We start from the raw sequence: 27,473 nt of genomic DNA on the forward strand, positions 1-27,473 counted from the left end.
GTATTATAATGTTTCTTTTATTTGCTTTAATGACATACAGTGATCACAAACTGTTTAAGCCTAATCATGTACTGCATAGTTACAGAGTAGTTCTGTGGGGGGAAACAAAGTGTAACACTGCTGGAAATCTCCAACACACTACTGATGAAAATGCAGCTGTAACTAACTGAATTACAAAGTATTTCTGAACTAGAATTTTTCTGAACTACAAACTTTGTAAACATATATTGTAGTATTTACTGTATGGTCTATGCAATAAGAGCTTGCAAGCAAATTACCAAACAACAAGAGGCAAGTATGATCCTGGGGGAGAATACTTTATAGCTGTATGCAGTGCCACACTTGAAACAGTTTAAAAAAATATTTTGTATTTTTTTTCCCTAACAAAATGATTTCAGGATTTTTCCAGGAAAAATGGGATTTGGATTTAAAAATAATAAGCTAATAACATTCATTATAAACTTACAACATAAAAATAATGGCAGCATAGTAATAAGATATAACAAGTAGAACAATTACAAATAGAATAAAAAAAAGTGTTTTATTATTACTTAACCTAAAAAATAATAACTTATATAGCATTTTCTTTAAATAGGTCAATATATGAGGTCATCAAATCACATCTCTGAGAGGTACATAGTATAATTTCCCTTATTTTGGAGCTAAGAAAGAAAATAAAATTCTCCACATCTATAAATGGAATGTTCAGGTTATCATTGTAAAATGTCTTTTATGAGCAAGGTTTCTGCACAACCCATGAAAAAGCTTTGGACAGTTCTCTCAGAGATTTGCACCTTGCTTCTTAAAGTGTGATGAGAGTCCTCTGATCATGTGATCCAGAATCTTTGTAGAAAAATCATCATAAATGACTGGCAGACAGGTGAAGCCTCTCTGAGCTAATGAGAAGTTATGCAAATATGAAAATACCATCTTTTCTGTGTGAAGTTCCTCAAAGCTGTTCACTTTCCATTGTCCGGTCCCATTCATATTTACTTCATATCTAGTAAAAGATGGAGTTCACTGCTTGTTATCATTTATGCTTTAAACTGTTAAGAGTCTGCAGTGTCTCTCTGTGTGGCTGATGTGTGTTGCTGTGAGTCATTAGAAGGTAAAGGCATCACTTGTCTCAGTATAACCCTGGAACATCAGCTGGTGAAAAGGTCTTATCTCATAACAATATGTCTTCTACATTGGTGGGACAACAAGACCAGTCATTGCTAAATAAAAAGAGAACAAAGAAAGAAGCTGTTAATAAATAACAAATAAATGTCTACATGATAAACATAATAATTAAGCTGTTAATATATATGTACAGGGTTTTATATATATATATATATATATATATATATATATATATATATATATATATATATATATATATATATATAGTAAGAACTTGCAAGCAAATTACCATGGACAACAGGCAAGTATATCTATGATCCTGGGGGAGAATACCTTATAGCTATATGCAGTGCCACACTTGAAACAGTTTAAAAAATAAAGTGTAAATATATATATATATATATATTTACATATATACTATATAGTAGACTCTCTCTCTCTCTCTCTCTCTCTCTATATATATATATATATATATATATATATATATATATATATATATAGCCTACTGTATTTATGTTTAATATCTTCAGAATTTCCATATAAATGAAACTGTGTTCACCTCTGAAGCCATTGCCTCCTGAAGTGGGACAGACAGGTGAAGGTGAGCCTTGTGGTCTCAAGACAGGAGCAAAAGCACTCTTCTGCTTGGCCGTGGATGGAAAAGATGAGAAGGGCAGAAGAGAGGAAGACGAACTAGACCCTGGTATAGTGGGACTAGATGGCATAACTGAAAAAGACAGAAAGAGGGTAGAAGATAGAGTTTGAAACTATTTTTGGTTTTAATATTGGTGAGCAGACACAACAGAATATCAGCGAAGTTAGGAAACATAGAAAGAAAGGTTATTAAAGGGACTCCTCCCTTATAATGCTGCCACTTACAATAACAAAAAATAGAAGCTTCAGTTGTATGTAAATTAAATTGGTCTAGTAGAAGGAATGACACTTTGTATAATCTTGACAAGCAGTTTCATCAGTTAAAGTTAATTAAGTCTCTCTATTATGTTTATTATTCTTATTGGACTGTCAATACATTATCGGAATTAGACACCAATCAAATCTTTGTGAGTACTGTCCAAAGCTTTTATACAACATCGGTAGGTGAGCGACAAAACCTCTTCACTCCCCCAAGTCCATTGACTTACAAACATATTACCTCGAGAACTGAAAACCTTTAAAGGCTCTGCTAGGTATGTTATAGGGGTGTGTCTAGGGTTTGGGTAATACTGCATACGTCCCTCTACTGAAGCTGGTCACTGATACATAATTACTTTTTAAGTCATAGGACTGAGTGTCTCATTAATGTTTTAAGCAAAGATAAGAGAGCAAACTTTTCGTTTTGATGCCACAGACACATTATCATTGTTTGGAAAGGTGTCGCTTTATAACAAAAAACGAGCATTCATTACCATATGGAGAGCTGTTTGGGGAGGCACTGCTGAAGCCAGGGGACCCGGGTACACCCAGACTGCCCATGGGTACAGCTCCATACCCTCCACTCATGCCTCCTCCAGAGCCATAGGTGGACTGCTGAGGCGTGGAGGCAGATGGGTAGCTCCGTGGAGACAAACTTGTAGAATTACGCATGTAACCTTTGCAAGAAGGCAGAGAGATGCAAACTGTTGTGAGACTGTGACTGTTTCAAAGGAATTAATCAGTGTGCCTTTAAAAAAATCATATTGTCAGTACCCCTGAAAGTTTTAAACTTTTTTATTTGTACGATATTTAATATGCCTTCATGCACCCACTTTACAATACTGACTGTACTTCTCCATCCTGTTGCTTTGATCTTTTTTTTTAAGATATTGGTCCAAACATATTCTAAAATAATGTGTGACATATGTTTTCCTCTCTTCTGCTCGAATATAACACACTCTAAACTATTGTGCACATATCAAAAAATTGTAAAATTGTCCATATTCTTCAGGACACTCTTTCTTTGACCTCTCTCACCTTGGCCACTGCTTTGTCCAGGGTCTCCAATGCTCACACCGAGCTGAGATGGGTAGGAGCTTAGTCCCATGACACTGCCATGAACTGGGGAGCTGGGCAGAGCCTGTAGTTGACTGTGGGGCCGGGGTACACTGTACAAAGCTTCAGCGATGTCTGCTGCCCTTTTCAGTAACATGTCCTACAGCCATATGAGGAAATAATAAGTTACATATATTGTACATCTATATATAGTGTCCTCATGATTTTTATAGGAATCACAACTCTGTACAATTTAGAATTCTAAATGGCTCAATACTGCAGTTGGTTGAACTGAATTTGATGCGTTAAGCATTGACAATTTGCAGTGCTGTTTTTACCCCCAGGTGCAACTGGGGTGTAGATTTGCACCCCAACTCACCTACTGGACCTGCCTGATTCATCCTGATACTATTTCTACTTAGAGCTTCTACCCTTGTGATTCATAGCCTGCTCCTGTTGATACACTAATGATCTGCACTTCCCAAAAATAATTTATGCTCAAGTCTTAACCTTTCTTTAGCTGATAAACTCACCTGGATACTGTAGATTTATACAGTCATTCATACTAAAAATCCTTTCAACACACATAGTACTCTTTTGTAGAAGTGTAATGATTTATAATCTCATAAAGTCATGCTGTCTCAGGGAGTTTTTCCTTACCACTGTCACCTCTGGCTTGCTCATTAGGGATCTAAATATAAAGCTAACTCAGGGTTTCTGTAACCCTGTCTTGTGACAATGTCTATTGTACAATGCAAAATACAAATAAAATTGAGCTGAATTGAATTGAAGACTATTTGAAGTTAAAATTAGACTGTTTTTTTGAAGGTCAAAACCCAATTCCTATGTCAAATGTAACTGGCCGAGCTCCAAAGGAATATATGCTGAATGTTTAGGAAGTGATGGCAATTCATTCACTCTTAGCTCAGTTAAGCAAGCTCACATTTACACAGTCAACGTTTTACACCTATTTGAGGGCAGCACTGATTACCTGATTACTGTGGGTATTTCCATAGACTGCTTCCACGAGATCTGCTGCCCTTTTAAGCAGCATCTCCTAAGCAGAAAACCAGAAAAGAGCCAGGTTAAATACTGTCGGAACACATACAAGTAAGTGATTTAGATGTTCAGTGTAGTAGGAAATTCCTTACTTTTGCCAGTTTGTCAGGGTCCCCAGGATGTCTAGGGATGACCTTCTGAAGTCTCTGGAAGCCATAGTCTATGGTTGGTTCATTCAGTGCTAAGGACAAATTCAGAGTGCACATTGACACAAGATTACATATTTCAAACGTCATACATACAGCAATAATACATTAGAAAATGTTAGTTAATTTCGTTAGGAATATAAAATGTATAGAAAAACACTAACGCTAAAAAATACCAAAGAGTATGTGCTAACTTCCTGCATACCTGTGTAAATGAATCTTCCTGGAGCTCCTTTGCAGAACTGTTTTGATTTGTAGGACAGTGTGACTTCTACTACTCCTGGAATGTGTCTTGGAGGTGTCTGAACCCGGATTGCATGAGGGGTTATTAACTGTTAAAAAACACAAAGTTGGCAGTTAAATTAAAAAAAGAATGACCCATTCCTGTACTCACAAACAGCAGCTCTAGTACTTATTACCACTACTAACACTGTAGTTTATTATTATGAAATTGATCAGTAACAGTATATGTATATGTATGTATTTACATATGTATATACCTTTTGCCTTCAGAAATATTTAAATAAAATATTTCTACATTTAAAAAAAATATAAAGAGCAGTAAACAGTAATAAACTAAGTCAAAATTTGGTCTGACAACTTGTTGCTTTTTTTTTAAATGAATTACTAATCCCCAGTACAGTTTGTGCAGTTTTGTAAGGAAACCTGCCACTGTTCTTCTTGAGACTCTGACTGTAATACATGCTTCTTTTTTTTTTCTTTTTTGCATGCAGAACTTTTAATTTTTTGTTGGAAAAGTAATGTTTGGAAATCTAAAAAAAATTTTTGTACTCAACAATGCAGAAGTCATAAAATACACATCTATTATAAAATTTGTAGGAAAAAAATAGGGTGTTGATGGATAAATTCACATATTTACAATATATTGTGTGAATCCATTTATTTCTGTAAAGCTGCTTTGTGACAATGTCCATTGTTAAAAGCGCTATACAAATAAAATTGAATTGAAATTGAATTGAATTGAATTGAAGTTCCACCACACACATAAAAAGGAGATCAGCTGAATGATTATAGTGAAGCTATTAAAGTCTTCTAGCATTCCTAACCTCACTCCACACCAGCATGCTCCCAAACACAACCTGCAGACCATCAAAGAAGTTCTCGCCAATAATGATCACCATCGCTCCACCTGTGGTCCAGCCCTCACTGGGGCTGATCGCTTTGATACATGGGGTGGCTGTTTATATAGATAGATAAACAAAGATAGACATTATTCATTAATATTAAGAAAAAAATAGGGTGTGTACTACAGTATACTGTACGTACATATTATTTAGTTCAATAAAATCTAGTTTTGGCATTCTTATTTATCATCCCAGTTGAATAAAGACAAAACACTAATATCTTACTCGTCTCACCGTATTCCATGGTGTTCTCTAGTGACTCTCCTGGCTCCAGTCTTCGTGCTCGTCGACCATGCTTGGAGTTGTTGTGTACAAACATGTTATCAGATACTGCAAGAACGTGACCATCCACACTAACAGTGCTTGAGAGGACCACCTAATTGGGGAAAAGAGGTTTAAATGTTTTGTAAAGCATTCAGAAGATTTTATTATCTTTATTAGCTTTATCTTTTACTTTCCATTTAAACGACCCCTCATAGGCACAAGGTTCATTGTGAAATATTTAATATCATTTTCACATCATTTTTCTTCCATCTCTTTCTAGTCATTATTTCTGCTCTCAGCCATCATTCTCAGCATCCTTGAAAGCTGTCCCTCATTGTCCATTTGGCTTTCTCCTCTCCATCATCTCCTTATGTACTATGGTCTATGAGCAGGAGGTGTATAGGACGTCTCTGGGGTCCATCCCATCCCTCAATGCCATCAAACATATGGAGTGAATCTCTCCTGGCTCCTTTGAGATACACTGACTGATGATGTGTTCTGACCCCTAATTTCACTTTTTAAGTGCGCAGTGGCCCTGCGATGGACTGGTATTCCATCCAGGTTGTCTCACTGCCACACAACCAGTGTAAAATAAAAGTGAGTAAGGATTAAGAAAGTTGAGGGGGATAAATGAAATGGAAGGAACAGATCATAAGTGGGTTGTAGGTGGAGTAGAGCAGGGAGATGCTGACTAGATGCTTCATGTTGTTAGATGGCAAAATTCAGAGTGCACTGTATGTTCTCTAAATAAATAGTTGTAAATTAGAGACATAGCCATGGCTTCTGTGCAGGGATACACAGAGGTGTGGGATCCACGTGGAAGTCATTTCTCAGGATATGTCAGAGGGAAAGAGTTAAAACAAACATGGTGGAAGCAAAGAAGAAGGGATAGCTTGGGAGGGCAAGAGGAAGAGATGTCAGAATGGGGGTGTGTGTGTGTGGTAGTGAAAGACGTGTAGGAGGAAGTGAGGAGGGAGGGTCCCCAGTGAGTACTTCCTGGGTCATGGAACTTGACCTCCCACATCTGGAGCCAATCACTCAAATCTCGACAACTTCCTGAAACATCTCAGCTTATTTCCTGTGATCCCTACATCTCCCAGTAAACCCATACCTTCTCCTTTTCACGTTCCTTCTCTCTCTCTCTCTCTCTCTCTCTCTCTCTCATCAGATTTAGTTTTTACACATTCTTAGTTTACTCTCAAAGCATAAAAATGTCTATATGGATTCAGAAATATAAAAACATTACTGTATAAGAAATCAAATGTAGACCAAAGAAAAATGAAGAATTTGCTGTTTACCCCATGTACCCAGCAGCAAATTCTTTATTTGTACATAACTGTTACATGATTACAATCAAAATGCTAATAGTTTTTAACAACGAAGGCACTGGTGAAAGCCAGCTACTGTGCATTTCCGATAAATGTCTCCTGTAACTGAAAATTGGATCCAATGCTTAGATTGATTTTGTACCTGAAATCGTCTCATATCTCTTGGGTTCCCTGCTGTCTTCAGACAATTTTGGTTACACTTCAGAAAAAATTTCAAGAAAAATCTGTGGGGAACAGAAGACAAAGATAAACTTTAATACATGTTGGTCTATTCAAGATTCCATAAAGCTGTTTATTTACAGATAAAAACAAATATGTTTTAAAGAAAGAAAGAAAAGAAGAAATATCATCAGCAGTGTAATAGTTCTAACTGTCAGAAGCCTAACACTCATATACAACTGAACTAAAGACAAAAAAAAAAAAAAACTCAAAACAGCAATGCAGGCCCAGGGGACAACCATTTCCCACAATGCAGTGCATGAAACTCCCATGGGGCAGGTCTGTGAGTATGCAGCTGACAGAGTGTGAGAGGGAGGCATGTATATCTACAGCATATATTCATTTTTAATTTATTTCTACAATGGTTTGTTGTGACTGTGTGTTCTTACGTGTAAATTTGTGTGTGTTATATTGAATTAAACAGCAGTCCAAAATATATAGGGAGAAATGAGGGAGATGAAGAAGACAGAGAAAGTGGGGGAGAAGAAAAGACTTCAAATCACAGGAGTGTATCGTCCAGCAATATGGCACTGCTGCCATGGCAACCCAGATCTGCCGCAATCCCAAAGTCCCCAATGTAAAGCAAAGAGGGACAGAAAAGTAAAAATGCAACTGGGAGAGAAGAAATACAGTGAGAGAAGAGGGAGAAAGAGAGTCTAATTTCAGAGGAGGACTTTCATTTTATGGCAAATCCTAACGTAAAATATGTTTGTTTGTTTTTTTCATTAAACTACACATAAGCATACTCAAGATTGTTGGCTGAGGGTGATTATGATTTATCATTTAGAACTAAGAGATCTGGTCTTTCCAACTCCTTATACACACACACACACAAACCCATGAACTGTAAAACAGAACCCATGATGTATGTGTCATTGACAGCAATGCAATTATTGCATTGAACTTAAGCAGCACTACTATTACTGGGACCCTGCAAAATTTGCAGCATGAGGGGATCTGAACACATAACCATATGTTCAGATATTTAAGTGTTTAAGATATTACAGCACTTATATTTGGAACCCATGATCACATTTAGAACTTGAAAACCTTAAACATTAAGCCATGGTCACACAGGATCTTTGTACTTTGCACAGGATCTTTGCACTCTGCCACAGTCTGTGGTACGTGTTTCTGGAGGAAAATCATTAATCAACAGCTAACATTTGCCAGCTTGCTAGTTTTTTGTTTGTGAGTGATGAGACATTATGTTGACTAAAGATTGCAGAAGTGTAGCTAGCTTGTTAGCATTAAATATGCCATCATTAACAGATTTATTTAGCTAGTTTGTCATAGCTTGTTAACTATGGTGAACCAATTGCACAAATATGTATGTTTATACTGCTGTTAGAAAACAGTAATAATAAGCAGTTCTTTCATGTTGTGTTTTTCAGTAAGACCCCTGCCCCACTCTCTTATTTTCTATTGCCTGACTCTTCTAAGACTTGCGGATTTACATACTTAAAATTTATTTCGATGAACATAGCATGAAGCAAAATCAGAAGAGGTGGATGCAAAATTAACTGCTACTGGAAGCGAACCCTTTTCCACATACAGTGTCTCTATTCATTTAAGTGAATGGCCTTTTTCACCAGGTGGATTTTATTGGCATCCAGTGTCATGATGACCTTATACAGATGTGCATAGTACTATATGCACAGCACTACATCTCCTTAATCTGCACTTTAACAACATGTATATTATAAAGAATACTTTCCTTGAATTCATTCATTCATTCATCTTTAGTAACTGCTTTATCCTGGTCAGGGTCGCAGGGAATCTGGAGCCAATCTCAGTAACACTGGCCATAAGGCGGGAGAATTCATGTCAGATGGGATGCCAGTCCATTGCAGGGCACCATGCACACACTCATTCATACCCAAAGGCAATTTAGTGCAGCCAATCCACCTACCTGCCTGTTTTTGGACAGTGAGAAGAAACCAGAGAACCTGGAGGAAATCCATGTGAACATAGGGCAAACATGAGAAACTACATACAGACAGTAACCTGAGCTCAGAATTAAACCATAGACCTGTGTGGTTGGCAATGCCACCCTCCATGCTGCCCACATTCCCACATTTTTTTAATTAAATCATAAAATTATCAACATTGTTTTCTTAGAAAATTTGTAATCTGCAATATTGCAGTTTTTCAGTCTTCTGTTTACTTTTCAGCTGTTTACAGTTGTTTACACCTTGCAGACAGCAGAGGGTTCTAAATTGACAAACTGTTCCTTTAAGTATCTTCATCTCCTCAAGTGTTAGTCCTAGACAACTTTTATAGTTGTATGAAATGCACCCATGCCACTGTTCTCATCCTCATCCACTTGATCAACTTTTCACCCCTAAAAGAGTCAGTGGCACCCAGCTGTGAACACCTAAAATTAAGCACGATGGCCACGCACACATTAGCATGCATTACTCACTTCCCCCTCCCTGCCCACTTAGCATGCAAATCTCCCAGGCTCAGTGCGTCGCACCTTCTGCCATGCAGCCATTTGCTGCATTATAATTAGAGCTATCTTGCATAATTAATTAGGCCTCCCAAACATCCCTGTATTGCAACACAACATCCCCCACCCACCCAACCTCAGCTGTTCTGCAAGGAAAGTTTAATATCAGCAATGTTTGCTGTGGTTTGTTGTGATATTTAGATTTAACAGACGGAGCGGTTGGCAGTAGTAATGGTAGGCATTGAAGAACGTGTGTTAATTAGTAATTACAAACATTAATTTAAGTTTAAAAATAGGAATTTGATCAATTATGAAATAGTTTCTGTATTAAATCATTATTTAATGTCTAATATTTATATTTCTGTATTAATAGCACTAAAATCAGGAGGGCATTAATGATTCTTTTTAGACCTCCCTTTTATATAAAAGCACAATGTTGCAGAAGTGAAAGCATTGGCCCCATTCTGAGCTGCAGATGTCACTGGGTGTATTAATCTATAATGTCAGGCAACGGTCAATTCCCTTTGCATCTCTAGGAACACTTGTTAGGAAACAAAAGGTATGGTTGAGTCTTAAGCCAGGGGATCAGTTTCCACAGTGCCTCAGAGGGAGTCCCTGGCCAGGCCTATGAATGGCCTTTGTGTGCATCTGCCTCACTTCTCAAGACCAAACACGACTCTCTCAGCATGGAGCTGCCTTCTAAGAGTGACAACTTGCTTAATTTAGAAAAAAAAAACTGGTACAGTGAACTAGTAACAACACAGTCCATAATGCAGAAGTATCTATAGATGGGATTGAACACTAGCTGTGGCATGTACTGTTCATGTGCAGGAGTCCATTTTACTTTGAAAACATGTTTCTGTGAAAACATGATTAAATTACAGCTGACAAAGGTATTACTTTGGATTGAAAATGTAATGTAGAGAAATAATTTAAAAATGGAAGCATAAAATGTGCTTAGATTTACAACTTTACCATTTAGGAGGTGTTACAAATAAACTAGGTTAGCGAATGTAAACTAGTTAAGTAAAGCCTGATTTTGTATTATGAGTCATGTATTAACAATGTTATGATTATGTACGATTAAAAAGTTTGATTAAAACTGCGATAATGATGGATAACAGATATTCTTAAGATAGTTCAGGGTGTCCCAAAAGTCTCCATACATAGGAGGAATTAACACTTTTTAGTAAAATGTCTTCCAAAATTTTTCATACTTAGTTAATATATATATATATATATATAATTGCGATGAACATCCAATTACACGCATAAGACCAGATCTGTTAACACAAGTTCATCATGAGTGGGAGAGAAGACTCCATGTGTGTTTACAAAGAAATGGCAATCATATGAGGATGTTTTGTAAATAAAGTTACATTTTGCTAAAAAAAATGTTAATTTCCTCTATGTATGGAGATTTTTGGGACACACCATTTTGTATGAACTATATAAAAAAGGCAAAAAAAAAAACCAAAACAAACAAATACATAAATAAATAAAATAAAAATAAAATAAAGCAAGAGAATGACAGAAAAGGAGAGTTGTGTTGGTGTTTTAGGTTTAGGATCATCACTCATCAAAATCCCTCTCCTCCACCTAAACCCTCCACCCTCCCTAGAAAAACAAAACAGTGTCATGACATGGAGGGAATTGGGGGAGGAAAATTAGGAAACCAGATGTGAGGCATTAAAAATATTGACATGCTGAAAGCTTCTCCAGCACCACTGATACACAGGGAACTGTAAGTCACAGACACGTACACATGTGTTCAAAAGTAAGCTTGACTCCAGCATTAATCCAGCATTAATCAGAATTTGTAAAATCCAATAACATCAAATTCACCTTCAGATGTGTGGATATTTTGTAAATGACAGATCTATCACTTGCAAACTTTACAAACATTACATAGCTTTGAATGAATGATAAAGACAGATACAGTAAAAATAGGCATCACTCTGTGCCTTAACATGTGTTCAACTTCCATTCCAGGTTATTGGGACTGAGTTCAATAACAATCTAAGTAGCAATTATAAACATTTAGAAGTATTTCCGTTTGCATATGAATATACTCTATATAGTTCTGTATGTAATCAATTTTTTATGGATGAGTACAAAAGAGCCGGATGGCTTTCTTTATTGCCTCAAAAAGGGGAAAGTTGTAGGTGAGTGCAGTGCATGCTGGGGGAGGAGGGGGTGTTTGAAGAGTCAGTCATAAATACTCTGGACTCCCAGAGTCCCATGGCAGACCAGGGCTAGACTGGTCATAGGGGTTAACACCCTGTGCAGGTGACCTCTGACCCCGCTAACAGGGTGCATAGAGCAGAGCAGCTAAAGCGATACCCCCGTCACCACATACCACACTGGGACCTTTCACACCCGGCTCCATGAGTAAACGAAATGAAAACAGCACCAGGCTTTTTCCAGGGCTCTCACCTTTCCATGTCAGATTCCGTCTCCTTGTAAAACACCTAAATCAAGGCTTTTTTGTCAAACATTGTAAATGACAAATGAATCCAGAAGTTGCCTGATTTTTTTGAGAAAAAAAGTTGCCTCATTATTAGGATCTGTCTGTATGACTCGATCAACATTATGTAACACTTCAGTGTGAGGTTTTTTACTTAAGCACCTTTTTAAATTGATTTATGGGACATTATGACTGCTTCATTTGCACACATTTGCACACAAAACTTCCAAATGTCCAAACTGAGACTGTTGCAATCTCTCTAAGAGTGACACTCCAGACACTGGACTGGCATCTATAACGGGTCAACCATTAAAATAATAGTGCTTCTGGATTCTTGGATTCACCTTGGAATAACAGCGGATGTTTTATTCATTTTCAGAGGAAGTCACATACCTTGCAAAGGTTGAGGGAGTAGAATTTAAAATGACCATTGGTTATCGGTTCGTCATGCAGGGTTAGATATGGGGTTCACTGAGGATATCTAGGAAGGTTGAGTCAGTGGGATGAACATTTACCAAAATACATATGGAACTCAACATTATTTATATATTTAGTAACTAGATTATATTTTACACTGATTGGGAAAAGGTGATTAATGGACAGCAAGCATTCATTAATATTAAATAAATAAATAAATAAATAAATAAAAACGCACCAAGCACCATTAGAACTGCAGTTTGAATCTTCTGTTGTGGTCAGATGAACCATGTTTGATGACAAAAGGGGACTGCATACCAGGAAAAGCACCTGACACTTGGCAGTGGCACTTTGTGGCTTGTGGTTCAGGGGCTCTGCTGAAGCTTGGTGGCACCATGAATTTTGCCAGGATATTAGGATATTTCAGCCCAAAACCTGCTTGCCTCTTCTAGGAGGTTCAGATATTGCCATAGATAGAGCTTTCAACAAGATATCGTGCCAAATGTATGTCTAAATCGACACAGAAATGATTAAAGAAGCACAAAATCAGTGTCTCCAGCTTGAATACTACTGAAAACCTGTGATGAATTGAAGAGGGAAGGCCACATAAAACAAAAATAAGAATATAAAGGAGCTTAAAATATGATAGGAATGGATCCAGATCTCTCTAGAAGTGGCTCCAACCTTGTTAGGCATTACAAGAAGAGATTCAGTGCTGTTTAGTCTCTGTGTTTTAAAACACGTTTAATTAAAACTATACAATGTCGATATATGTTTGCGTGCAAAATATAACTTAATGTATGTGTTATTCTTTTTATATATTCATTTTGGCCATTTTCATGAAGGGTCCCAATAAGGAGTACTGTATATGAGATTTTTAACATGAAATAATATCCACATATTACTCACATCTTACCACAGCCACACTCACAGTTATTTCATGATTTTACTGTTAGGTAAATTCTACAAAATCATCAAGCCCTTAAGAGAAGTAACTCAAACATATGTATCACGGTGAACGAGATACACCTTCAGCTCTGTAGGGGAACAAAGCCTGGACTATCTTTGAGAATTAGTGAGCAGCAGGCAGTAGAAAAGAGAGAAGAGATGTCTGCTTAATTAGCCAGTAATGATAGGATCTGACAAACAACATCTGTTTCCAGATAGAGCAGCAGAGAGATGGGAGAGAGAGAGAGAGAGAGAGAGAGAGAGGGAGAGAGAGATGAGGATGACAATAGTCGCTAAACTGAAAGTGTCATCACAGCAAAAATCTTGATGGAAGGTGTGCGAGGAGAAGAGGCCAAGGGGGAGAGATGGAAAGATGGAAAACGACAATACAACTAGAAGAAAAAACAGATCAGGTTGAAAAATAAACAGACAGATAACAGAAAAATAGACAGATGAAGGAAGGGTGGTCAGGGTGAACAGAAAGAAGGTGTGTGAAAGAAGGGGGAATGTGTGAAGATATGGGGTAAGGAATCATTCAAAGGTCCAAGGCACTGTAATTTACTGTCCGTAACTAATCCATAGCAAATGTGGAGGGATGCAGACAGGAGAGAAGAAGGAAAGGGGAGGCATGGAGCAGGGGAGGAAAGGAGGTGGAGGGAGGGAAGCGAGACACTGGCGGAGCTCACAGCAGGCCTGCTGAGAAGCTGTCAGCGGGCCCATCAACCCTGCCCTCCATCCTGACAGATTCATCACACACACACACACACACACACTCAAAAACAAGCACACACATTCATTTTGCCTAATAGTTTGATCTCACTCCAGGGATTCTCAGATGTGCTAAATGGTGATATGATATGACATGAGTAGAGCCACAGTGCAACATGACACAAGAATACATAAACTGGGAGGAAGAAAAGGATAAATGATGTTATCAGTGCACAGCCTAAATCTGGATGAGATCTCCAGATTACTGTCCAGCAGACACACAAACAAACAAAGCAGCGGGGCGAGCCAGCACCAGGAAGCACCGTTAAATCATTAGTGAAATTTAAGACAGCCTAACAACACTCTCCACACAAACACACATACATACAACAACACACAAACTTAACTAACGGCCTGCTCAAGTTTCAAAACAGGATCTTGCATACAAAAATCTCAGAATCTAATGTAAACTACACACACACTGTTCTGTACTGACTATTCACTCTAATCTTCAAATATACTGACTTAATCATCTTAATCATCAAATATAACAAGCAGTGATGACAAATAATAGCATATAATTACATAAAATAAACACTGTCCTAATCTGTGTTTGTCTCACAGATCTGCATGTAATGAAGAAGACCTACAGTGAGATTGCAAATACGTCTTTGCTCAGTTCACTCTACACACTGTTAAACTTAATAATCTGAGTATTATTACTCAATGATGTATGACTAAGTCATCATATCTTGGTATTTTGGGTAGTTATCCCAAAACAATAAAAAATTTGATAATAATGAGAACAAAACATTATATTTGTCCTTCAAAATACAACATTTGTGTTCTAGGATTTTGAATTTTTAATGAACAAATCAGCTGAGTAAATTCAACACTTTTCTCCCACACGTGTCTGCTGTCAGCATGTTACACTTCCATGAAAATGTCCTGCAACAATGCGGTTTCTTAACTGCATTTATGTATAAATTCGCAGCACAGAATATTACGTCCATGAGTTGAACCATGAAAGTGTATGAGTTCTGTTTTAGGTAAATGAAAGAACACCAGTGCAGATAAAAGACTAAAAGAATGACAGAAGACATTACAGACATCTCAGAGATGCAGGAAAAAATGAGCAGATTTTCTCATAACTTTGTGTTAAATCCAGCAAATCGCTCTCACTGATTGTATTCTCATTCAATCAGGTTGCTGATCTAAGGATCACTGGAGTGGTCACTATAACAAAAGTATCACGAACTTGTCACTTATTCTGTTCAGAACCACAAAAATGGCAGTAATGAGAAGGCATAATAACTACAGATAAACACAAACATACAAACAGAAGGAAAAGGGATAAACCCTCAGCCATCCATATGTTTCCTTGTCTCTTGGTTTTTAAGAGTACTAGGCACATTTGATATCCAGAACTTAATGCTCTCTCGTTCTTGCTGTCAAATTCTCAAGGGAGCAGATGTCCTCTCCTGTGTGTGTGCACATCTGTGCATTCTCTCTCTCTCTCTCTCTCTCTCTCTCTCTCTGTATACTTATGAGTGCATAGCAGTGAAAAGGTTTATATGAGGTATGATAACGATACATAGTATGCAACAATGTACATGTAGTATATGATGTATGAAAATGTTTAAGTGTGAGGGGAAAAGGGACATTTATTTGTATGATAAATTTCTTAGAACACTGAATACCACATGCATGACTTGATGAAGTATGAAATTGAAGCAGGAGAGCTCTATGTTAGGTAACTATTTCAGGTTCTATTCTATTTTATCCAGAGAACACCACTGTGAGAAGACTGAAAACATCACAGAGGTCTCAGACATATGTGGGAAAATGAAGGAGAGAGAGGTGAGAGGATAATGTGACCTCTGACATCATTTACTGTTTCCATTAACCATCCAGTTGTTTAATGTGCTTTTTTAAAAATGTGTTTCATTGTTTTCTCTCAGGGATTTCGTTAAGAAAGGAGAGCAAACTAACCCTTGAACAAGAACATCTCAACAATTTTGTCCAAGCCTTCATCCAAATTCCATTTCATTTTCAAGTGTTTGTATACATAGTGCAATAGTACAGTCTACAGACAGCTATACAAAAACACTCAATATCACCACAGCCCCTAATAGTAGTAGCAGCTACTGATATGTGAAATAAAAAGTTAATAGATTAGCAGCAGTCAAAGCAGGACTTCCTGCAGAATTTCCAGATTTTCATGAATCCACAATATACAAGTGGGAGGCAAATTTACACACATCAGGAAGCACAACAGCAATGGTCCTCTATCCTGAAATGTGTGTTTTCACACTATATATATATATATATATATATATATATATATATATATATATATATATATATATATATATATATATGTGGGACAGTCAGAGTCTCCAGAAGAACTGTGGCTGGTTCTGCAAGTAAAACTTACCAGCTAATTTCTTTATAAAACTGCACAAATTGTACCTGAGACTTTTTTAAGCAAAGGGTCATCACACCAAACACTGACTTTGTTTCATTTATTACTGTTTACTGGTCTTTATAATATTTTTAATGTACAAACATTTAATTTCATTATTTTCGAAGACGTCTTTGCTCTACAGCATTTCTCTGCATGTGCTTAAGACTTTTTATATATATACACCAATCAGCTATAACATTAAAACCACTGACAGGTGAAGTGAATATCATTGATTATCTCATTACAATGGCACCTGTCAAGGGGTGGGATATATTAGATAGCAAGTGATCAGTCAGTTCTTGAAGTTGATGTGTTGGAAGCAGGAAAAATTGGCAAGTGTAAGGATCTGAGTGACTTTGACAAGAGCCAAATTGTGAGGGTTAGATGACTGGGTCAGAGCATTTCCAAAATGGCAGGTCTCGTGGGGTGTTTCCAGTATGCAGTGGTTAGTACTTTCCAAAAGGGGTCCAAGGAAGGACATCCTGTGAACCATCAACTGGGTCATGGGCACCCAAGGCACACTGATGCGTGTGGAGAGCGAAGGCTAGCCCATCTCACAGAGCCCACAGAAGAGCTACTGTCAGAGAACACACAGTGTATAGCAGTTTGCTGCGTATGGGGATGCGTAGCCGCAGACCGGTCAGAGTGCTGTCCCCTGCTGACCCCTGTCCACTGCCAAAAGTGCCTACAATGGGCACGTGAGCATCAGAACGGCCTGGTCTGATGAATCACATTTTCTTTTACATCATGTGGATGGCCGTGTGTGTGTGTGACGCTGACCTGAGGAAGAGATGGCACCAGGATGCACTATATATGTAGTGGGTGTAGTAAAAATGAAGCATAGTACACAAAGCTTCCAGACAAACAGGATATATCAGACAGAAGTCCAAATCAAAAGAATAATCAAAAGACAGAAAACTTCACAGAGGTCTCAGAAATATGTAAAAAGGGAAGGAGAGAGGTGAGAGGTGACTACTGACATAATCTGTATGTATGTATGTATGTATATATGCATGGTATGTATTTATGCTACACATATAAGTCTGTTTTCTATAACATAAAGAATGATGGTTATGAGCATAGACCTGTCCCATATTTGCTCTGTTTAAATATTTTACACATTACACATGTTTTACATTAGTATATACATGCTTCAGAGTCCTTCAGCTGGGTGTTATCATAGCTAAAGTAAAACAGGCAGAACCATATGTACTGTAAGCCCCTGTGTTGAACCCTTGTAAAACCATTTGTTTCATAGTCTGGGGGATGGTAGGCTGATATTGATGAGACTGGGGTTCTCCTATTGATTCTTCTGTTTTCTTGGAGCACAAGCTTGTTAAGGGAGACCCTACCGGAAAGCGCAATCAATTAGATATATATTGCAGAGCATTGATCCTACTCACCCTCACTCTCCTTAAGCTTCGCCATGGTTACCCCATTGTTTTTTTCACATCCATATATTGATTTTGGTGTGGCACTGACCTGCTAATCCTCAAGCCCTTAACGGGACTGTATATCAACTTCACAAGAAGAGACTTAATAGAAAACAGCAATCATAATATTAATAGTATAAAATTATTTATGCTTTTTCCTTAGCTTTGCCTGTTACCCTTTTAACCATCAAAGCTGGCAAACTATCCGGAGATTATATTACAAGATTAAAACCACATCTATTAAGATATTTAGTCTCACAACTTATATTGTTAGCTGTCAGTTACTATTAATGTCTAATATGCATGTTATAAGAGCAAACAAAAATATATGTATGATAGAAACCCTTAAAAACCTCAGTTCTGTGAACATTTGATTCATGTATTTCTGTATTTAAACAGAACTGCTTTCAAGGGTCACTGATCAATGAATTGGTAAATTGATTGAGTAGATCTATCAAACAATTCATCATTTCCATGAAACAAATTCAGCTAAGAGTTAACACAAGGATGTGCTTGAATCAACAGGGCTGGCCAGATAAACAAGCCAATAAGAATATTGCAAAGAGCTTCATGAAGTGGGAAAATGTGGGATCAGGATTAAGCCTCATTAAGCCTCTCTATGAAATAATGATATAATTAAACAAAATATGTCTATAACTGAAGCGTCCACGAAAACAGCACCTCCTGAACTTGCTGTGTGCATACTGAAGTTATATACAGCAATGCCAAAAACAATAAAATGTTTTTAAAAATGTAGTCATTGCCATAAACTGACTGCATTTTGTGCTTAAGGTCCAATTTAACATCAGCCATACCAGTGCTAGTTAATCAGAGGGACAAGCATCAGATGTGTGGGCCATAAAGTGGCAAAAGGCATGCCGCCTCAGGGATCAGATGGGATCTCTTCTCTCTCCTTTCACTAATAACTGGATTAGTAAAGGAAGGGGTGAATAGCAGATTGTGAAGAGGGGGAGGAGATAAAAGACAAGGCAGGGTCCAAATAATATGGAAGCAGATTAAAAAAAGAAGGCGGGGGTTGGGGCTGGTGGGGTAGGTGGCACACTGGGGATCCCAATTCCCATGTGTATGGAGAGGTGCCCTGATGAGACTTACTAATTATGACAATATTACTTTAAGTAAAATATGGGGAGGTGGAAGCGTTGGGTGAGGCTCTGCATGTGTGTGTGTGTGTGTGTGTGTGTGTTTGTGTTTGTGTATCTGAAAGAGAAACAGAACTATTCAGAAAACCTAAGAACAAAGAAAATCTCCAATTAATGAATTGTCCTGTAAAAACAATGATGATAGTGTAAATAAAAAAATGTTAGAAATTTCACCACATAAAGACTGCTTATGTAAAAAGTAGAATATGTAAAATGATTTAATGAGCACACAGGCAAGCATACCATACTAAATATGACCTTGCAGAAGAGAGTTGTGTTAGGCTCTAACATGTCTATAATATGAAGCACTGATGGAAAAATACAATGAGTTTGTGACTTATGATTACAAAACTGTGTAATACAAGCTACAAAAGGGTGGCACCTCAGACAACATGGTTTTGGTACCACAACACGCTGATTAGCCTAATGAGTTGACCTGCCAATGATACACTTCCCATGAGAAGTGATTCTCTATCAACTATAGCATCAGGTCTACAATTCACAGGAACACAACATTGTTACACTAACAGCCTGTGAAGACCAAAATACTCAACCGAATCTTTCATTTTATGGAGCCCCTGAGTAAAGTATGGCTTTTTTAAAAGGTTACGGCATGGAAAGAAGACAGAGTGAACGGTGGAGTGCGGGTCAAAAAGAATCATTTCGTAAAGGAGAAAAACAGATGCCATACTCAGGAATTCTGGAAAAATCCAAAAAACAACAGCTCATTTTTTTCCTTTCTGAGAAAGTTTGAATGGCTCCACTGAGACACTGTAAATAGCATGGACTCAGAGAGAAAGAAAGAAAGCAAGCTACAAAAACATAGACAGTAAGACAGAACAAGAGAAAGACTACTGCTGTACTTAGACATATACTTGCAAATTAGAAAACAGCTCTGTATGCTGGGAGGCATGGGATGAAGGCTAAGCAGCCATGAAAAACCAGTAGAGTTGTTAAGAAGCTGAGATTTACAATACGAAAAATTAAATAATGACTATAGCGACATTTTAAAAGATCCAAACACATCTGTCATAAAATCAGCAGAAAGTCACTTACACTATATTTAACAAGCATCACTACTAAATTTGAGATTAAATTTGTTTTAAAAATTTCTTCACCAGAATGTTTGTGTATGTGAGAAAGAGAATCATGTAAACCAATAAAAGTTAAAGTGCTGAGGAAGACAAATGCAGAGATGGTTCGTTCTTTTTTTTTTTCGTGTTTCCTCACTGTTAATAGGCAGCAGAACTGAATGCTAATCATGTCTGGTTTTTATGGACCAGAAACTCTTGCTGGGTCAAGAACCCTTATGAATCTCTTGTGTACTATAATGTTATAACTAGCTCAGGTTTACAGTTCTTACCTGTCAATGATGACGGGGTCTGATGGGGTCTCGTTACGATTTCCACAACTTTTTTTCTCACAACAGCGACTATGTATAGAAGAGAAACAGGCCATATTACACCTGTACATTTTAAATTACACTTTAAATTATATTAAATTATATTAGGTAACAATAATACACACCAATAACCCATTATTACCTAACAATAAAGCTCATTAGTTGAATAAACAGTGTGTTATAATTATAGGTAAACGTTGCACCAGCAAAAGCCATAAACACAGGCAATAAAAAGAATGAAAGACTCGTGAATGGACAAAAGAAAATGAAAAAGACAGTGTTCTTTCTCCAAACTTTCCTAACACACTCTGCACTATGCAATATACAGTGGGCCTTTATACAGACTATAGAAAACAACACATTAAAAGAATAGAGACACTCAAAAATCATTTCTAAAAAGCCAGACATACATATAGACAACACACACGCCAACACCAAGCATCTCTTGTCTGGGGCAGCCCTTTTGCCCCCTCCCCTAAGCTCCCCCCACTCCGCCCATCCTGCATAACAAAAGTGCCCCCCACCCCTGGCCATCTGCCCCTCTGCTGTCCTCTTTTACCCTCTGAACCCGCCCCCATCCACCACCACCACCTAAACTCCCCCTCTGTCAGATAGAGCCACTCCCCAGCTGTGTCGTTTGCCCTCATCCCCCTCATCGCCCTCTCTCCCTCTCTCTCCCTCTGTTATTAGCCAGCTGTGAACCCCACTCGGGCATCTGCTGGCCGCACAATGGGGCTGAAGCTGATTTCCACTCCCGTTCTGCCCTCCACTATCGTGTCCCTGAGCCTGAGGTCAGAGACCCACACGCCTCCTTGTACCTCCCCTCAAAACAAGCTGTCTATGGGGATGGCCGTGTGCTTGCTGTCTATCTGTCACCTAGTGTCCAAGTTTCTGCTGATGCAAGTTTCATAGTTTGCCATGCTGTTTAGCTTCAGTTTACTAAGTCTGGGTCTTATGATAAGTTTTCCACTGTCTCTGGTCCAGCCTGCTTTTATGGTAATTGTTACAATGCACATATTTTTATGTGGTGCATATTATGTCTGTCTTCATTCCCCCATAAGTTATTTATCAAATGTCACATACACACAGAGTAAAAGTTTAAAAAGTGGAATTGTAGCACATGAGAAAGATTGCTTGCTTGCTAACATGGACATGTCCCTGTGTATGAACATGTAGCAATGCCTTTTTACCTGCACATGACCTCGTGAGTAAGCAGAACGCGGCACATTTCAGGATTCTTATTTTGCCCCTCATATGATATGGGCTAAAAACAAAACATAACAAAAAAAACAGAAACCAGCATTATTTATAGGTTATATGGCCAAAGCAGCAAACTATATTAGAAGCTTGTACTTGTCTGAGGAAATCGCTTACCTGTTTGGTTACAGAGTCAATAAGACGAGCATAAAGATCTTGTTCAGTTCGTACACCTGTTAAAAGACAAGTTTACAAGTTTTTAAATTGGTGAGAAGTGTCTAACTTGCACTGAATTAAACAATGAAAGACACAGTGTGGACCACTTGCAGTTGTCAATTTTTTAGGCTTTGTTAAGGCTTTATTTTTACCCCAGATTTATAAGGTATTTCCAACACTGATGAGAAACTGGTACCTTTGTAGAAGCCAGCATCATCTCACTTAGGTCTTTAAGTATTCTACTTAACATATTGTGCTTTCCCCTTAGGTTACAACAGTGAGAGCCACATTATAGCATGTAGGGCTTAACTACTTGGATGATGGCTTTAAAAAAATACTGAAGACATATATTGATAAGAGAAAGAGTCAGAATCATACCATTACTGTAAAGGAGCTGCAGTTTGTAGTGTGTGCCGTTATTAGTTTTTTCTCCCGTCTGCTCCTTAGAAGAACAGGACAAACAGACACAAGAAAACACAAACCTGGTGAAATAAATGCAGCACTGACAGCAAAATGTTCAGTGTGCATGAACTGTATCAAGATATCACAGTGTACTATCAGGAACACACTGTATATGTAAAGTACATCAATGAATGAGCTGTTTACCATTTAAATTAACTAATGCATGGCTGTTTAATGTTGAAATTCTCTTTCACCGTGAATAACAGGCCAGTTTTTTTGTACTTCAAGAACAGGAACAAGAAGTAATCTAACACTTTCATTCAGAAAATGCACACTATGTACATTTACCATGTCTTCTCTGCTGAATTCAGATCATGAATAACCAGTAGGAAAGCAAATTTCAAAGAAACAAAAAACCTGTTTAAAGATGTTCAGAAATGTCTAAAGAGATTTACGATCTTTGTAAGTTCTTTTCAACCCACAGTCATTTAGTCTCATATACATATACATATAGACAATACTGTCATCTTAAATAGATCAAATACATTGCTGTTTAGTAGAGATGCATACATGTTTGTGTTTGTTAGAGAGAGAAACAGAGAGAGAGAAAGAGAGTTGCCCTTGAAAGAGAAGCTCCAATCCGGCTTGAGACCTATAAACCAACCCCCTTTCCAGCTTCTCCTGCTTTCCAACTTCTCCCTTATTAACTGGCCTCCAGAGAATGCACCAAGACTCAATACCCCAAGGATGGATGGAAAAATTGGAAGAGAGAGAGAAAGACAGAGAAGATATATAGGTTCCGCTTACATAACTGAGTCTAAAACAGCAGCTCAGTGTACTAATTATATTATAATTATGTCACGAGTTATTACCCATGAATAGTTTGCTAATTAAAGATAATGTGTGTGTGCATGTGTGTGCATGTGTGTATATATATATATATATATATATATATATATATATATATATATACATACATACATACATACGTACGTACATACATAATAACTTTAGCGACATAAAAGAGTGATGGTAACATATTGTCATCATTTGCAGTACATTAGTTGTGTATTTGTAATGCTATTGATGTTATTGCGCGATGTTAATGCGGCTCTTGACTTTGTCATTTGAGGCCACACTGCTTCCATTTTAACCACAAGTTTTTACTTTTAACTGGAGTTTAACCACAAGGCAAAACCATACACGCACACTCTCTCTGTCTCACTCACTGACTCCTTGTTGTACTTTATTTAGCTTTGTGTACCTACTTCTAAAAATACACTACTTGGTACAGTTGTTCCACTAATAGCACATAGAAGTAAGGTTCAAAACAGACCAAAAGTTCTGAAAGATGTATCATTTTAAGGACTGCAATAAACTATATTTAATTAAAAGTAAATTATCTACAGGTATTACGTATACAGAAGGAGTGTCTTACCCTTCGTCTTTAATTCTAGATATAAAATATAGCATATACATTCCGATCTATGAACACAACGCAGTTGTACCTTATCATGCTCAACAAAGTCAATGAAGGCTGTCCTCTCGATTTCCACAGGCTGTCCATGGCGGTCGTACAGGGCCAACACAAAGTGGAAGAAGTTGGACTTTCTCAGGTTGGAGGGCGGCTGTTTCTCAAAGTGGGCGCGAGACAGGGCTACTCCACTGCAGATACAGTAATATGGCATGAGTTTAACACTTAAATTACAAACCTGTAACTGGATAAATCCGATGTTATTTATTATGACAGGCTAATTCTGGGTGTACATTTATGACTTTTCATCGCTGCGTCCAAATCTAACGACTAACTGTGTCCTAAACATGACAACTCCTTCAAATTAAATTACCCTGAGTAGCTCCTCAATATGTGACATATTTTATAATTATGGAAACTATTAAATGCTGAACAATCTGTAATAATAAAAACAATTAAGCCTACATCTTTTTAAAAAATAAAATTTTTCGTTAAACTGTAATCAGCTATGTGTTATCTTTTCTTAATTCATAACATCAAATGATTCAAAATGAGCGATCCCTTTTACTAATGCACTTTAGGAAAAAACGCTATGAGATTTTTTTGAGTGGATTTTATGAATTATTCATAACACCATAAAAAAGTAAACGTGGAAAAGTAGACTGATCTCCATCTCCATCAGCTGGTCCATGCAGAATGGAGCTCCTGCATTAAAGCCTTAATATGATCAGATTTCCATAAAAGTGAAGAAGTTTAAAACGGTGCATTTCCTACCGTAATCGATAAAACCGAATACTTATAATGCAAGCACTTTAATCCACCAGTAATCTATACTAGTACTGGCAGGTTATCGAGGGCGTTATGTTCTTATTTTCCATATTTTTTCATATTCCATAAAATCTTCTAAGCAGCAAACAATAGTTTCGTTCAAACATTTATATATATATATATATATATATATATATATATATATATATATATATATATATATATATATATATATATTTGCATGTATGTATATTTAAAACTGTTTGAACGAAACTACTGTTTTGTATATATATATATATATATATATATATATATATATATATATATATATATATATATATATATATATATATATATATATAAGCAAATGGATAATAGGCTACAATAAAGAAATTCATCCAGTTTAAACTTATTTATACATTCACCCATTTTTATGAATTGTTTATCAGCTATAATAATAATAATAATAATAATAATAATTTTATCGTTGTCAAATATTTCGCTTTTTATTAGAGTCCTAGAATTGACAGTGCTACATTATAAATATAAAAAGAAGTCAAACTAATCTCAGCCTAAAGACAATAAACACTCTAAATGTGTAATAATGCGGTAGGCGGGTAACTGCTCTTAAGCTAGCTGTTATTGAATGGCTGTAAAACAGCTCGGGTTTATTCGATTAAAGTGTCTCTGTAGTGGTTCTTTCACGGGGCTCAACACTCTTCCAGCTCCAAGGTAAGAGCTGGAGACTGAGCGGGTGTTATTTTTTTTTTGTTCACACCGCTGAAGTTACACACCTGTTGATGGGTCATTTACTGCAAGGGAGATTAGATATGATGTTTTGGTAACATGTCGTTTTGGGCGCAAAATGTCTCTTAGAAAGGCATCCGGCTTGCATGTGAACATTTCTCATTATGGCATTTGACTATATGAGGGAAAATAAATTAGGCTAGTGCTGGAATGCTTTCAGCTATTTGGAATAGAAATGTTGTTAGACATTTCCTTATGATCAATTTATAAATAACTATATTTGGCATGCATAGTATTAAAAATAAAGTGTACTACCTCTGAGCTGCTACGTTTGCATCCATGACTCCGACATTACGCACCCACGGACGGACTGAATCCATTTCTTCCGCAAAAGTTCGTTCTTTCACAACAGTAGCAAGATGTTCCTGGATTCCGAACATTTACAAAAAAAACGAAAGAACAAGATCCTAGCACCTGTGCACACTTAGCACACGAGGAAGAGGAGAGGAACCCGAGAAACAGTCCAAAGAGTCAGAAGATGCTGATACCGGCTCCGTAACACTGGAGAGAATATCTAAATCGGGTCTGAGTGTCTTGTTGAAGTAGAAAGTAATCTAATTAGTTTTTCTGTGATTTTACAGTTTTGAGGTTGGCCTGTGTTTATCCAGCTTGGACATCGTTTAAAGGAAAGTTAGGAATACGCGCTCCAAAGATCACCTGCTCTGAAAGTCATAGATAAGCGCGCGCTTCCCAACTAAACTACACGACTTCAAACATCTGGAGAAAAGCAAGCATTTATCCACAAGCAGCCCTCGGAGAGCCTTCAGGAGCCGGTCCGATAGTCCCGCATTAAGAGGTGAGGATGCGTGAGTCGTAAACCGCTCGGGACAACGAGCACGTAATGATGCTGCAAGTCGAAGCTGTACATTATGAAAGAGCAGCACAGCCAGGGCAAGGCGGGGGGAGGAGCTAAACCATATTTGGATGGACAAGTTCTCTAATTCTGTAAAAGTCGCCTACAAAAATACACCATACACACCGCAAAAGAAGTGATAAAAGTTCGTCTCTATTGCAGTTTTCTCTGTTGGATCTATGATTACGTATTTATAAGATATTATCATATACTGCAGCGCTAGATACTTGCATGATAACATATGGTCACATCTATCAGTTTAACAGAAATGACAGGGATTAATGACTACTAGTGATCAACTAGCTTTTCCTGAGACACTGCAGATGACCCGATCGAATTTGTAATGGAAAGACAAATCAGATGAATATATATGAAATTACATTGTTCTTCTGCATAAGAGGCGGATCTATGATTGAGAGGAGCATAAAACACTAAAACTGTTTTGTAATAATACTAGCTATTTAGTTGTTTCCTTTATTATTTTTGTCTTTTTAGGCTATTTAGAGGAGATTTTTTATATCTAGACGCTTTCAGCATCACTAACAGCTGTGATATAGACTCTGTGACTATCTTCATAACTAAATGCAGTTTAATAATTAAATACAAACATACAAGCTGCAAAACAGTAAGATTTCTTCAAACTTTTTTATTTCCGCTTTTTCCTCTTTTCGCTCTGAATAGAAGAGGCTTTTCCATCTTTTCTCCCTCTTGGCTGGGGTCATTGTCTGTGCGTGGGGCTAGTACGTCTAAACAATGAGTGTGACCCCCTCCCAGCTCACACACACCGCCAGCCGGCTTACACACCAGCCATCTGCCAGCGCGCCACGGAGTCAGCTGGGCACCCGATTACACACTCTGCCGCGGAATGCGGACACACACACACACACACACACACACATTCAATTTTATTTGTATAGCGTTTTTAACAATGGACATTGTTACAAAGCAACTTTACAGAAATATATAAATCCAGGATATAAATTTCAAATGTATAAATTTATCCCTAATGAGCAAGCCAGAGGTGACGGTGGTGAGGAAAAACTCCCTGAGA

General features: G+C 37.4%; 1 protein-coding gene across 4 annotated transcripts; it reads right to left on the reverse strand.

The window, feature by feature from the left end:
• Nucleotides 1–522: 522 nt before the first annotated feature.
• ebf2 (EBF transcription factor 2) lies at nt 523–26,529 on the reverse strand. 4 transcript variants are annotated; one of them, XM_026939980.3, is made up of 16 exons: nt 25,825–26,529; nt 24,029–24,185; nt 22,497–22,560; nt 22,080–22,135; nt 21,896–21,969; nt 20,667–20,735; nt 7,175–7,256; nt 5,666–5,816; nt 5,363–5,493; nt 4,501–4,627; nt 4,242–4,330; nt 4,082–4,147; nt 3,073–3,250; nt 2,529–2,711; nt 1,682–1,849; nt 523–1,217 (listed from the first exon to the last, which is right to left on the reverse strand). In XM_026939980.3, exons 1-16 carry the CDS (start codon nt 25,947–25,949, stop codon nt 1,186–1,188), a joined length of 1,752 nt encoding a protein of 583 aa, XP_026795781.1. In that variant the 5' UTR covers nt 25,950–26,529; the 3' UTR covers nt 523–1,185. The 4 variants fall into 4 exon arrangements, with proteins under 4 accessions (XP_026795781.1, XP_026795784.1, XP_026795785.1 ...); XM_026939983.3 differs by having other exon boundaries at nt 22,497–22,554; nt 25,825–26,526; XM_026939984.3 differs by having other exon boundaries at nt 5,675–5,816; nt 25,825–26,523.
• Nucleotides 26,530–27,473: the final 944 nt, after the last annotated feature.

The sequence above is a fragment of the Pangasianodon hypophthalmus genome, chromosome 24 (genome assembly GCF_027358585.1).
Source record: "Pangasianodon hypophthalmus isolate fPanHyp1 chromosome 24, fPanHyp1.pri, whole genome shotgun sequence".
Classification (NCBI taxonomy): Eukaryota; Metazoa; Chordata; class Actinopteri; order Siluriformes; family Pangasiidae; genus Pangasianodon; species Pangasianodon hypophthalmus.

What these genes read in the sequence shown, in the direction of transcription:
- ebf2 (XM_026939980.3), bottom strand. Translation starts at nt 25,949, where the DNA reads ATGTTCGGAATCCAGGAACATCTTGCTACTGTTGTGAAAGAACGAACT. An exon ending in GACCCCGTCATCATTGACAG is followed by an intron (nt 7,257 to 20,666) that starts GTAAGAACTGTA and finishes TGTTCCCCACAG; the next exon opens with ATTTTTCTTGAAATTTTTTC. An exon ending in AGGAAGATTCATTTACACAG is followed by an intron (nt 4,331 to 4,500) that starts GTATGCAGGAAG and finishes ATTTGTCCTTAG; the next exon opens with CACTGAATGAACCAACCATA.